At 36.3% G+C, this 13,879-nt stretch overlaps 1 protein-coding gene across 3 annotated transcripts in view; it reads right to left on the bottom strand.

The window, feature by feature from the left end:
• rassf5 (Ras association domain family member 5) overlaps nt 1-13,879 on the bottom strand; it is a 51,630-nt gene that overhangs the window by 15,254 nt on the left and 22,497 nt on the right. Inside the window, exon 1 of one of the 3 annotated variants that reach the window (XM_051122910.1) lies at nt 2,838-3,584. The exons of the other annotated variants lie outside the window; for them this stretch is intronic. Coding sequence (XP_050978867.1) covers nt 2,838-2,960 — 123 coding nt within the window. The 5' untranslated portion in view covers nt 2,961-3,584. Of the gene's footprint in view, nt 1-2,837; nt 3,585-13,879 lie in introns of those variants that run through there. 3 annotated transcript variants of the gene reach the window in all.

Raw genomic sequence — 13,879 nt, 5'->3', positions numbered from 1 at the left:
GAAGGCTTTTGTCCTTCAAACACATTAAAAAGCACAAATTCACAGTCTTTTATGTCATTTAATCCTCTTTGACCTAATATATTTACTTGAAGTACCCCTGAGATTTTAAAATAAATATTTTAATAATTAAGTATCACTTTTGCATGTTCATTGGTTCTCTGATGTTGATTATGGTCACATAACATGCAGGTAAATAAATAAAATATTTCATTTTTTAGTAAGCTTTTTATTTTGATTGATTTTAAAATGATTTACTTTAATTTAACATTTTTTGATTTAATTAATTATTAGCTTTTTATTAAACTCATAAACCCCCTGTAGTTCCTTCACAAACACCAATCTGGGAAACCTTGACATAATATAATGTTTCATGCACTTCATGTTGCTATTAACAACGAATAGAAAATATTTTCTTACTCTTTGTATTTTTATGTCAATATCATACAAGATTATCCTCTTTGAATCAATGTGAAAAATGAATTCCCTAGTGAAAAATAAATATACTAAAATGTATTTAAAATACATTTATTTCATGCTAAGTATATTACAAATACATTTAGATATTATGTACTTAATAAAAATTGCAATTGTACTTTTAGTATACCAATCTGGTATATTTAAAGTCCGCTAAATTGGAACAACTAATTTTGTACTTAGTAGTGCTGCAGCCCAACTAAATATATACTTAAGTATATTTGATTGTGCTAAAGTGAAATTACTGCAAGTATACTTTAGGTACACTTTTAAATATTTCACCTTTAAAGACTGATATTATTTAAAGATCATACAACCCTCATCAACAGTGATATTAAAACATAATGCATTGTGCACAAGTAGTACTCAAAATAGAGTTTAATTTTCATTTTTATATCAGTCTTGGAACAAGTCTTGAGCGATATGTCAGTAAATATGTTAACAGACTATACAGAACTATACTTAGTATAAAATAAATGCATTTTAAATCTATTACTTTTTTACTAGGGTTAGGTCAAAAGTAATCTAAAAGCAGTCTGATTATATTACTTAAAATGTGTCATGTATTGGATTATATTACTAACTACAATATTTGTCCTGTAATTTGGAATCGGTCACACAATTTGTAAGTAATCTACCCAGCTCTGGTAACAGACTAATAACCACATTAAAAAAAAACAAAACAAAAACAACAACAACAACAACAACAATTTAAACCGTGTCCACTGGCAGCTCACACTCTGTCCAGACAGAGATGCAAACAGGATGAATAATTCACATCCTTAGAAGCTCTTTCCAAACCTGATACTGCAGAAAGTGATGTAAGGCTGGTCAGCTCAGGTACAAGAGTGAAGTCTTAAGTCTTTAAGGACATGAAATAATATTTCCACTTCTGTGCTGCTCAGAATACAGCCACATCTGCTGGGTTATAAAACCCAATCTACATCCTGATTGACTTTTTTGGTCACTAACAACTGTATCTCAATCCAAGTCTAAGATAGAGAGGCCTACCGTAACAGGAAGTCCGTGTAAAAGCTATGTGGTCTTGTAAAATGACACATTCTCTGATTCAGGGAAGGACAGGCCTTTCTGGCACAATCAGCAGCCATTTCCTTCCCCTCACAGCATTAGAGAGATCTGAGGGTGTGAGAGTGCACTCTATGTACACTGCCATGTTTCAAAGAGTCTATAATGAAGGTCAAGATATGCAGCTAATGAGCTAAAGTATAAAAGCAATTTGCTTTAATGCATTTGGTGGATGTATTAACGCAAACACATGAACCTTACAGTAACATAAGTGCATACAATACTCATACAAAGCTCTATTGTGAATTATGTACTAAATTAGTGTGGAACAAGGACTTGTAGACTTCTTAATCTTTCATAAGATTTACATCTTTAAGCTCTTATTATCAGTGTAAGTTTGAGTAACCTAACACAACAGTGCAATCTCCACCTACTCACCCTCTTTTGGCAGTCACCCTAACAGACGCTTTAATCCAAAGTGACTTTACAGGGCATTTAAGGTATACATTTTTTACCCGTCATTTTTTCATGCATTCCTTGGGAATTATACCCACACCCTTGATGTTGCTAGTTGCTGGTGCTCTACCAGAAATTGTGGCCTTCATTTTATCTGCTCATTTCAAGAATGGTAAACATACTGCCTAAATTATGACTTAAAACTCAGAAAGTATATAATACTTCAGTCAGAGTGTCAAAATGGCTGACATAAAAATCATATTAAGTGACAGCAAGGAAAAGCAATAGAAAAGCTTCTTTCTTATCCAATCATTAGTCCTTGAGAGACTCTTCATCTAAATCAAGAGTGTTTGCAGTCACTCTGAACAGCGACAGTGTTTCCATACGCATACACTCAGAAAAAAAAGGTACAAAAGTTGTCACTGGGGCAGTATCCTTTCAAAAGGTACACCTTTGTATCTTATTTATCCCTAATGGCTGCACATTAGTAGCTTAAAGGTACATATTAGTGTCGAAAGTGCATGCATAAATACTGAAATGGTACACATTGGTACCTTTTGAAAGGGTTCCTCCCCTGGTGAAAATTTTGCCACAGAGTGTGGAAAGTTTTTATTATACATCCTGTCTTATCTAACTTTAACAACCTCAAGAGTTTAAACACAAATGCAAGAAAACCCAAAACAGACAGGGTATGTTGTCACTCAAAACATACCAGGTAAAAACCTGTTCTGAATGCACCTTACAATGCAGCAGTTCATCAAGCGAGAAGCATAAAGAAAAATGCACTTCCGTGTACAAGCTTCCGTTATCATTTTTTGCATCAGGTGTGAATATACTCACTCAATTTTCACAATCCTATCAGTCTTGTGTTTATACACTACCTTGGCTACTTGCTTTGCCTGTGGCCGGCGGAAGAAGGAGGTCTTGGCGGTGAAGAAGGTGAAGTCATCGCTCTCCTCATCCAGGCTGCAGTACCCACTGCTCATGCTATTGCTACCGGTCATTTGTGGGGACGGATCCAGCTTGAGGGACTCCCTATGTGGGTCTTCGGGGGACCAAACGCACCATTCCAGGGTCCAGGGATGGGAAGGGGAGGATGGGCTGGGAGCGGGGGACCACAGGTTCAGGTGAAGGGCCAGAGCTCCACGTGCCGCCGGAAATGAGCGCCGAAACTTGCAGGCTGACGCTCAGTGAGCGTTGCGGCCAGTATCTGATGCTCAGTTCCTGTTTCCACAGGTCACAAACAGGCAGCTGTACAGAAGCAGCTTCTCCTGCTCTATTCAGCCGACAGCTTGGTGCTCTAAACCCACAGCTGCCTGAGATAAGAAAATTAGCCCAGAGTGGAGGAAAGCATGTCACTGCACACAAATTGCTTGTATTGGTATCCACCAACCGGCACACAGTCATACAGTCTTGCTATAAAAAGCACTGAAGGTCTGAGAATGTTGTACGGACATCGTGCTGAATATCCTTTCACCCAGCTGAGATGGATGCAGAAGTCTCCGGTCCACAGTGAAGCTGCGACGGCTGGTGTTAGAAAGACGGCAGAAAATCAACCTGCCTCACAGTGACTGAGTGAACAGAGAACTGACGTACTGCACCTCCCTCCCTTCCTTCTTCTCACACACCAGTGCGCACGCTCTCTCTCTTTCTCACTCGCTTTACCATCTGTGGTTGGGTCTGTTATCTGCCTACAAGCTTACGCAAACACCCCCTCCCTCCTCCACTATCGCTCTTCCTGCATGCAACTGCTCTTTGCTCAACTCAAGACACTTCCCACTGTAGAGAAAAAAAGAGAGAGAGAAAGAAGAAAAGAAATGGAAAAATATGATAGACCGGAAGAGCGAGACAAGGAGAGCGAGGGAGAAAGAGAGAGCTCTCTGCATGTGGTCTTTTAGAGGCTATTTTACATAGTACCTGATATGCAAAATACCCCTGACAGCAAGGAGCATGAATTTAGAGTATTGTTAAATGCAACTGTGACATTAATACAGGCAGGACTGCAAAAAGCTTTTACACTTCTTTCAGTCTGGAAAAAGTCAGGGACAACGTATAATAAACTGGCCATTTTCAAAAAATAAAGGTTGTCTTGTATCATCTTCAGTAGGTTTATTTTGTGATAACTGATGACTGACTGCATTACATCATTTCATGATGTGAAGAAAAAAAAGAGACTGTGGAGTGATATCAGGATAATCAATTATACCAGTCAGTTACACAGATTAATGTTCATTCTAAAAAATATCTGAAGGCATAATGACCAATCAAAATCAATTATTCCAAATAAAAATAATTAACAAGTTGGTATTTGGAATAACGAAAGAAAGAAAGAAAGAAAGAAAGAAAGAAAGAAAGAAAGAAAGAAAGAAAGAAAGAAAGAAAGAAAGAAAGAAAAATGAAAGAACGAAACGTTAAATATTGATTTAATTTAAATTATTTTATAATGTAATAAAAAAGTGACCATGAAATCAAATGTAATTAGGGCCCTATGAAATCCATTTTATTTTAATGTCTAATTAATTAAAATCATAAAACTTATACAATTTCACCTCAATTTAATAAAGGTTTAACAAAAATGACATGTTTAGGGCCCTGTTTTATTGTTTTATTATTTATTTATTTTATTAAGGGACATGTTTTATTGTTATCATATTCTGTGTTTTAGCATGTCTAATTATTTGAATGCATTCTTAATTTATTAAAATTTATTCTCAAAACAGCCTTGTGAAAGTTGTTTTTAGCCTCAGAAATTCTGTGTTGTGTATTTAAAATGTTCTGGTTATCAAATGAAGGCATAAAACATTAATTTCATTTATCTTTTAATTATTGAAAATTAAGCAAACTTTTTTTTGGCAAACAAAGAGGAATTTACTATTAAAAGTAAAACAAGGAAGAAATGTTATGTGATTATACCCTAAAAAATAATGTTTGTTTCATTTTAGTAGTAGTATTAGTAATAGTAGTAATATATATCTGGCACAATGTGTTCAAGTTGAACTGGACTTTTATTTTGACGAGTTGCTGTGTCTACCTTTACATTTCTGTGTATATGATATAATGCTAGTTTCCCTAAAATAGAACGGTTAAATGCTCTTGAAGTGACTCTCAGCAGATACTGTTCATGTATTTATGTCCTCATTTAGTGAGACAACAGACGCTGAAATCACCACGAGCATCACGCGCGCTTCAGTGTGCGCAGTAAACAAAACCGCTCGTCTGAAAATTCTGTTTTTATGACTGGATTCCGCGATTCCGTCTGTGTTTTCTGCATCGTGGAAATCATAGGGCCCTGTGTGAAACATGAAACTAGATTAGATGCCAATTAAACTAGCATTTAAACGGTTAATTAAAAGTCATTACACAAAACAAAACAAAACTAAAAAATAATGCTAATCAAATATATCGTACTCAAATGTACTCTAGTTTATTTTATAATATGAGGAAGAGAGATCATGAAACTAGACTTGGAAGGTAGGAAGGAAGGAAGGAAGGAAGGAAGGAGGAAAAGAAGGAAGGAATGAAGGAAGGAAGGAAGGAAAGAAGGAAGGAAGGAAGGAAGGAAGGAAGAAAAGAAGGAAAGGAGGGAGGGAGGGAAGGAAAAAAAGGAGGGAGGGAGGGAGGGAGGGAGGAAGGGAGGGAGGGATGACTATAGGAAAAATATTCAACTGTAGAATGTTCCAAATGGCCAATCAGAATCAAGTCTGTTTCTTTTCTGTCCTGCATTTCACTTCTGCTTTAGCTTGTGTATTAGACTACCATATATAAAATCTGCTATTGTGTAGTACAAATACTGCAAATACTGTTGGCTTTAATGATAAATCACTTGTGATGTTCCTCATTTGGATGAAAGTGTCTTCTACATGAATAAATGCAAATGTAAGTATTCCAGAGAGCCTTTAAAAGCCACAGGTAGAACTCAGAGCCCTAACTGATCATCATTACTGTTGCACATTCTATAAATAATTCATCACACTGTAATGTCCCACTGCTTTTTCACTGCATGAGCCATCTACCACTTATAGAAATACACAGAGAGAAAGACAGAGAAATCTTTTTGTACTGCTTTTACAGGGAACCTTTAATAGATGTTCCTGATCAGCAGGAAAAAAATGCAACAACATCTAAAACTAAAAGAACGGACACAAATTAACGCTGAAAACACTAACACAAACACTAGAAATCATTAGAAGAGCATTACAACATTAAACATACATATGTTGCACTGGAGATCAAAATTACAGTGACATCTGATCTCTTCTTGCCCCCGTCAGGGCTTTTGGTCTTAACCTTTGACCCTGACCTTGAGGGAATTAGACTCAAAGTCCAGCTGGAGTACCAGTATATGTTAAATGTGAGTACAAGATAAGAATGATATAAAAATAACTGTCATATCAATCAGTCTATCAACTAAGCATGGCTTATAGCAACAAAATTCCCTTTTATTCCTTTAATGACTAAATGCAATGCTATTCCATGTTACTATGGTAAAACACTCACAGTATGTCAGCTTGAAATGAGTTCATTCATCACCTCTTTTTCATTTGCTGCTTTCCTCGGCTTGCTTTCTCTAGCAGGGAGACGATTCCTCACAAAGGAAGATAAAAGACAAGAAGAAAGAGTTTGCCACTATAAATGAGGGGAGGTTGAAAGCCACTTTGGACTCCCCTTGTCAGCTTTATTAGATTCTCATTGAACACTGAACTGGGCCACATTTCTGTCATCTCCTTTTCACTGTAGCAGACACTTCTCATGTCCTGAACTATATATCCATAAACTTTTATGTGGTGAGCAGCTATGGACAAAAAAAAAAAAAATGACTATCAGCTTATGACAAATTACCTGAAGCGGTGGCCTTGGGTTGCATTATCATAATCAATGAGTTGGATCACAGGGAGAGACAGAGGGGCTTGAACACGTTCAATATCCAAACCCCCTGGGAAGAAAAAAGGTCCTCTTTTGGCTACTGTCAATACACCCCAATTAATTCTCAATAGAACTCAATCATTTTGCTCAAAGGAGTTCAGAAGGGGGATTATGCAATTGCCCAGAAAAACATAATCAATACCATGGTTGGGTGGATGGATGGAGTGTGTAAAATCACCCAAACTAAAAGTGGCACATTGAAACCGCTATGGGGTCCGAAACGAAGCAAGGTGCCTATGAGTGTAAAGCATCATTTGTCACTGTCAAAAACAGCTTCTAAAGTTGTCTCACTGCTGTATGAAGTATGGAGTGAAGAGGCCCAATGTGTGTAATCAATGTGCCTGACAATGATAATATATCTCAACCAATCCAAACACAGGCATTTATCTCTACAGGGAAGCAGAACGCTTTGTATTCTCCCTACATTTTTTTCCTAAATGCTCCTTCCTGTAATCGCTCTGGTATTGTGCTGGTGACATGTTCGGTGAGGAGTAACTGGAAGCTTGGACAGATTCTGACACTGGACTCAGCTCGTGTTTCACAGTGGTGTTAAGTGCCGTTAGGATGCTCCATATGATATGTTTCTGATACTGCTATAACACCTCGCTCCCTCTCTTACTTAGCTAAATAATGCAGACGGTCTCCAATTTCCACACAAACTGTAGAGGAGAAACAGTCTTGGCTCTGTTTGGAGGGCTCTTTATGTACCAACGGTATATTTATAACCCGTCATCATGCCGTTGTCAGTCCCTACTATATCTAGCATTTCTATGCTTTTAGACTGTCCAAGACAGTCGCAGAGGCTGAAAGTTAGAAACAGGAGTAACACTTCCTGTGTGTCTTAAAAGCATTATTATATTGTGTTAATAATCTAAAATGCCTTGAAGCTTGAAGGTTTATGCCTTACTCAAAGAGAAAATGCTAACTAGGTAGCTAGCTAGAGATAGATAGTTAGATAGCTAGGTAGCTAGAATGCATTACTTGTGTTGAATAGTTCCATTTCCTGTCATTCCAACTTTCTGTCTGTAATTCATGTAAATCAAACAACGAAAGAGAGAAAATCTCTCACTGCTCTTGACTAAATCACTTTTGTAACTTTACGAAGAAGAAATATATATTTAATTTACACAGAATATGAATATGCAAAGAATATGCAGTGCTTTTATACATTTGATTATTTATACAATGTATGTAGCATTTCTTATTTATTTGTTCTAATGTAGTTTTTTGTCCTATTGCTTGTAATTAGTTATTCTTTTTTAATCGTTGACTGTTTATTTGTCTTCAGTGAGTTTGAGGTTTTTTTTGTTTGTTTGTTTGTTTGTTTGTTTGTTTGTTTAGTTTAGACTAGTATTAGTTTTTTGTGATATTGACACTGGTGACAAGAATTATGACACTTCTTCAGTATAAAAAATGTTGATATCATGAAGACCTTATTTAAAGCAAAAATAACTACAACTCCCTTTTGGTAAGCCTTAGGTAAAACGATAACAATATAGACCCTATTTTAATTAGCTAATTTTTGTTTTTACTCTAGAATACGTCACATTACTGAAGTGAACCTGAGTGTTGTTTCATGTTGACTTTAAACAGCTCATCCCATAAACAGCCTCTCACTTCCTGTGCTCTTCACACTGTCTTATAGTACCACAGAGGCGGAAGACATTACATAGATTCTGTTTTTGGAATCCTCAGTGTGAAAATACACTGAACCCACGCAGATCAGTGTGTAGGTGTGCTTTACTACAGCTCTCTCCAAAAATTATGAAATCAGCCCACACACATACGCATCCCAGGATCTCTTGCGTGGTTTTTAGGAATCTAAATCAAGCTGCTAAAATCAGCACAGCTCCGAAAGAGAGAAAGATAATGAAAAGGGCAGGAGGAATCAAGTATACCATTCCACTTCATGATATTCTTTAGTTTTCGAGGACACTGGAAACTGCTCAAACACGCACATTGCACTGAACTATCACACAAGTTACTCCACAGGAAATGCTACGGTGAGATGACAGACCTGATAAAATATTTGAAAACGGCACATGCAAATAAAAAAAAAAAACATATTATGTTTCTACTGAACTGCACTTGATATCTCCAGCTGCTGTGGTGGTTTGAGGGGGCTGCAGTGTATGTGACACATAAAGAGTGTGTTTGTTGTGTGTGTCTGTGTATGTGTACACACCCGAGGACAGGAAAAGGAAGTATATGAGAGATGACAACAGCCTATCTGCACTACTATACAAGAGTCAAAGCCGATGAAATACCCCCAGCAGCTGGGGAAACAACCCCTCAGCACACGGTCAACAGCACTTTCACAGCCAATAAATGCCAAGAACAGAAAAACAGCATCTCTGAACTTGCAAATTTATTCTTGTTTGTGCCTGATGTTCACTCAAAGAGACCTTCAGGGGCTTTCAGATTAAATCAGCCTTATTTTTATACTGAAACTGAGGGGATAAACAAGACCTCATGGTGGAGCAGTTAATGTTACTGAGGGGCAGTGAGGCTACAAAAAATGAGAAATATTCCAGAGCTAACTGTGAGTTAGCACTAGCGGCGCTAATGTTTCGAGCCTGTGGGAGACATGAGGGCCTGTGCACTGTGCCTTTATGATATTAGGGATATTAGGGTAATGTGCATGAAGAACATTTTGTATTTTTATGAAACAATGACAATAAGAAAGTTAGACATATTAGGTTTGTGTAATATATAAAATAAGGATAATGGGAAGTGTGAAAGTGCGAGAATATTCTAGAGATTGAAGAGTGGAGATGATTTACACCACTGACTAATAATAATAATATGGTATATAATAATATATTCCCCTTTCATAGCTAATACTGTGAATAATAGTCTGTGTCCAGAGGCAAATTACATTCTTTTTCTCTTTTATAGTTCAACTAAATTCAGTAAGGAGAAAAAAAGACCACAGTTTTAAATAATAAACCTTTAATATTTCTTTAAAAATTAAGATTTCAAATTTTTACTTAACTCTAGAAACCACTTCAGGCTGAAAAGCAGGAGATGAACACAAAAGTTTTACTTTGCTCTTATTTAGTCTCAGTGATGTCTAAGAAAAACAACTGAGCTATAAATGAGATGCCATTTGTGAGTTCTCTTTCCAACAGATATTTCCATTCTTTGTGCACACACATATACTACAGTAAAGGGTCAGTAACATTTTTAAACAAATTAATGTTTAATAATAAATTTTATTGAGAAAAGGTGCATTAAACTGATTAAAAATGTTACAAAAGATTTCTGTTTCACATAAAATGCTGTTCTTTTGAACTTTAAAAAACATCCTAAAAAATGATCATGGTTTCCACAAAAATATTAAGCATCACAGCTGTTTTCATCATTGATAACAATAAGATAAGTTTCTTAAGCACCAAATCAATCACCAAATCACTAAAAGTAATGATGCTGAAATTTCAGCTTACGTTAAAAAAAAAATAATAAAAAAAAAAAAAATATATATATATATATATATATATATATATATATATATATATATATATAATTATTTATTTAAATTGTAACAATGTTAATTTTTTACTCTATTTTTGATCAAATACAAATGCAGCCTCACCAAATGCAGTTCACACAAAAATGAAAATTCTGTCATTAATTACTCACCCTCAATGTCATTTCAAACCTGTAAGACGTTTGTTTATCTTCGGAACACAAATTAAGATATTTTTGATGAAATCTGAGAGCTTTGACTCTGTATAGACAGCAACACAACTACCATGTTCAAGGCCCAGAAAGCTCTGCACGTCCACTGGCAAGGAAGAGAAGAAATTGTTGAAAAAAGTCATTATTTTTGTTTTCTTTGCACACAAAAAGTATTCTCGTAGCTTCGTAACATTACGGTTGAACTACTGATGTCACATGGACCAGTGGTTCCCAACCACGTTCCTGGAGGCCCCCCAACACTGCACATTTTGCATCTCTCCTTTGTCTGACACCAATTTCAGGTCTTAGAGTCTCTACTAATGAGCTGATGATCTGAAACAGGTTTGTTTGATTAAGGAGACATAGAAAACATGCAGTGATGGGGGGCCTCCAGGACCGTGGTTGGGAACCACTGACATGGACTATTTAATGATGCTCTTACCACCTTTCTAGGCTCTGAAAGTGGTAGTTGCATTGCTGTCTATGCAGAGTCAAAGCTCTTGTATTTCATCAAAAATATCTTAATTTGTGTTCAGCAGATAAATTAAGGTCTTACAGGTTTGGAACAACACGAGGGTGAATAATTAATGACAGAATTTTCATTTTTGGGTGAACTTTCCCTTTAAAAAAACGGTAGTCTACTGTATATCATAATTGGGCAGAAAATGGCGATATAACAAAAAAAGTGCTTGCCAAGCCCAAGAGCTATCTTAGCAAATGCCCTTGAGATTCACACACACAGAGACTCCCTCATATCTCTGTGATTCATCTACATGAGGTCAATGGTCCTCCCCTGTTCCCCTGGCACTGTTGTGGCTGTGAAGAAGCTCTGTTTGAATAAATGCTTCTGGCTGCAGAGCTCTGTAAATCCCTGAAGCCAGTGAGGGGGTGTTTAGCTTCTGTTTTGGCTGTAATTAAGTTTTGAGACTCTCTTTAGGGGCTATCTGCATTTCCTGTGCATGTTCAATGCCTGTGTGTGTGCAGAATGGTATGTCTCTTTGGGGTGTTTGACTGGTAGTAAAGACAACTATAACTCAACTGATGCAGGTGTAACAGGCACATGGACCAACATGTACATATATATATATATATATATATATATATGTACACATTAACACATTAATTTATTTACTTGTTTAAAGCATGTCTCATGTGTTTTGTTGCAAAAGACACTCATTCAGACTGTAATGGAGGCATTCAAATGCAAATCACACTGAATCATCCTTGAATGGTTCTGCATAATAAATATCTACCCCGTGTGGTGAAGTTTGGAATAACAGACAACTATAAATGGTTATTTTGTACAATCACAATTGCACAACCTTATCTCCTATTTTATGAAGCTGCATCAAATCAGTGATACAATCTGTAGTTCACAAGACCAAAGCCCTGTGTGAGGAGACCACTAATGTGAAATTCATTTCTGTTGAGAAATAACCATAATGCCCTCTGCTGACAGCTCACCATTCAACAGCTCTCAATCTCACTGACAGCACAGGCCAGCTGGGTTTGCTCTTTTCTTGATTTAGAGGAGATGGGAACAGACAGGAGGAGCCTCATAAATAATACTACAAGGGAGAAGAAACGTTTTTCAGTAATGACAATTCTGACAATATAACTGCTCTGGAGAGAAATAGCTTACTGGATGTCTGATTGGCCTCTAGGTCATATCGTTTTGACCTTTTGGTCAGGCACCATAGGATCATAGGATGTGCTCTGCAAAAGTAAGTGTATTCCTTTGTGTGTGTGTTTCTGAGGACAACACAAGCCCTTCCTCAGTCCCAACTGTGCTGTCACTTCCTGTGTACCTGGGATTAAACTCTCTGCCACTGTAAAACGCAGCCAAGCATCAGAGAGGCAGTTAAGCATGTGCTAATGTGTCCCAGTCAAGCAACCCAGGGAGGATCAGATTCAGTTTCCGCTTCATCCCTTGCATCTCGCTGCATAATTTCATGCTCTCTTTCTAAATTTGGAAAGCTCCTTGCATGCTTCACTTCACTCCATCCATCACAAAAGTACCACAAAAGTATCTATATATTACTATATTCTACTATATTTATATATTAAATAAAGAGCATGGTGAAGAAACACGGCAATCATTTAATACCATGGTATGTGTCAAAGTACCATAATTTAATATGACACCACTAATATAGAAGCCTGCTTTGCTTTATGATTAATGTCCTACAGCATTCGCTGAAATGCCACTCTTGTGAACACACACTGTGAATGTGTGTATAAAAAACGTAAAAGTCAGAGATTACAGTTTATAAAGTTTTAAATATGGATATTTTTACACAAATGCATTGCTTCGGTTCAGAAGGTCTTTATTAACCTCTTGGAGCCTTGTGCAGCAGTTTTTATGTTGGATGAACGCACTTTTTTGGGTTTCAAAATCTTGACCAACATTAACTGCCGTTGTAAAGTTTTGGAGGAGCCAGGACATTTTTTTAATATAACTCAGACTGTACTCATCATATATACCTAGAAAGGCTTGAGGGTGAGTAAATCATGGAGTAATCTTCATTTTCGGGTGTAAAAAAAAAAAAAAAAAGCACATTGTAATTCTGGAACATAAATTGCAGTATGAGATATAATGTCACAGTCACACTGTGAGATATAATGTCACACTATGAGATATTTGCAAATATAACAGTCACATGCAAGATACATAGTGTGAGATATATGTGTGATATATAGTGTTAGTTGTGAACGTGTTAATCTGTTTTTATTGTTGATGTTTTACTCGAATTTTATATATAAATGTTAGTGAAAAGAATAAAGATAAAAAAACTTATGTGATGGACATGATGATCATAGTTATGATCATCTTTGGTATCTACTTTAACGGTATCTTGAATAAAACAGCTTCACATTTAACGAAGCATATGCAAAACGCGTGAACCGGAAGCAATGAGACCTGTTTAACAGAATACGGAAGTTTACTGCACATAACCCCTATTATGTGATATAAAGTCACATTCTGAGACATATATTTGCAAATGTAAGAAAAATTCATACTGTGAGATACAGTATAGTTACAGTGTGAGATATAAATTAGAAGATGCGAGAAACAAAGTCACATTGTTAAATATAAAGCAACAATTATGAGAAACAAAGCCACAATTATGAGATATAAAGTCATATTATCAGATATAAAGTCACAATTACGGGAAATAAATCCACAACTATGAGATATAAAGTCTTATGGCGGGTATAAAGTCACAATTATGGGGAAATAAAGTCAAAAATATGAGATATAAAGTCACATTGTCAGACATAAAGTCACAATTACAGGAAATAAAGTCAAAATTATGAG

Source organism: Labeo rohita, chromosome 11 (assembly GCF_022985175.1).
Source record: "Labeo rohita strain BAU-BD-2019 chromosome 11, IGBB_LRoh.1.0, whole genome shotgun sequence".
NCBI lineage: Eukaryota > Metazoa > Chordata > Actinopteri > Cypriniformes > Cyprinidae > Labeo > Labeo rohita.
This window is presented reverse-complemented; position numbering and strand designations above follow the sequence as displayed.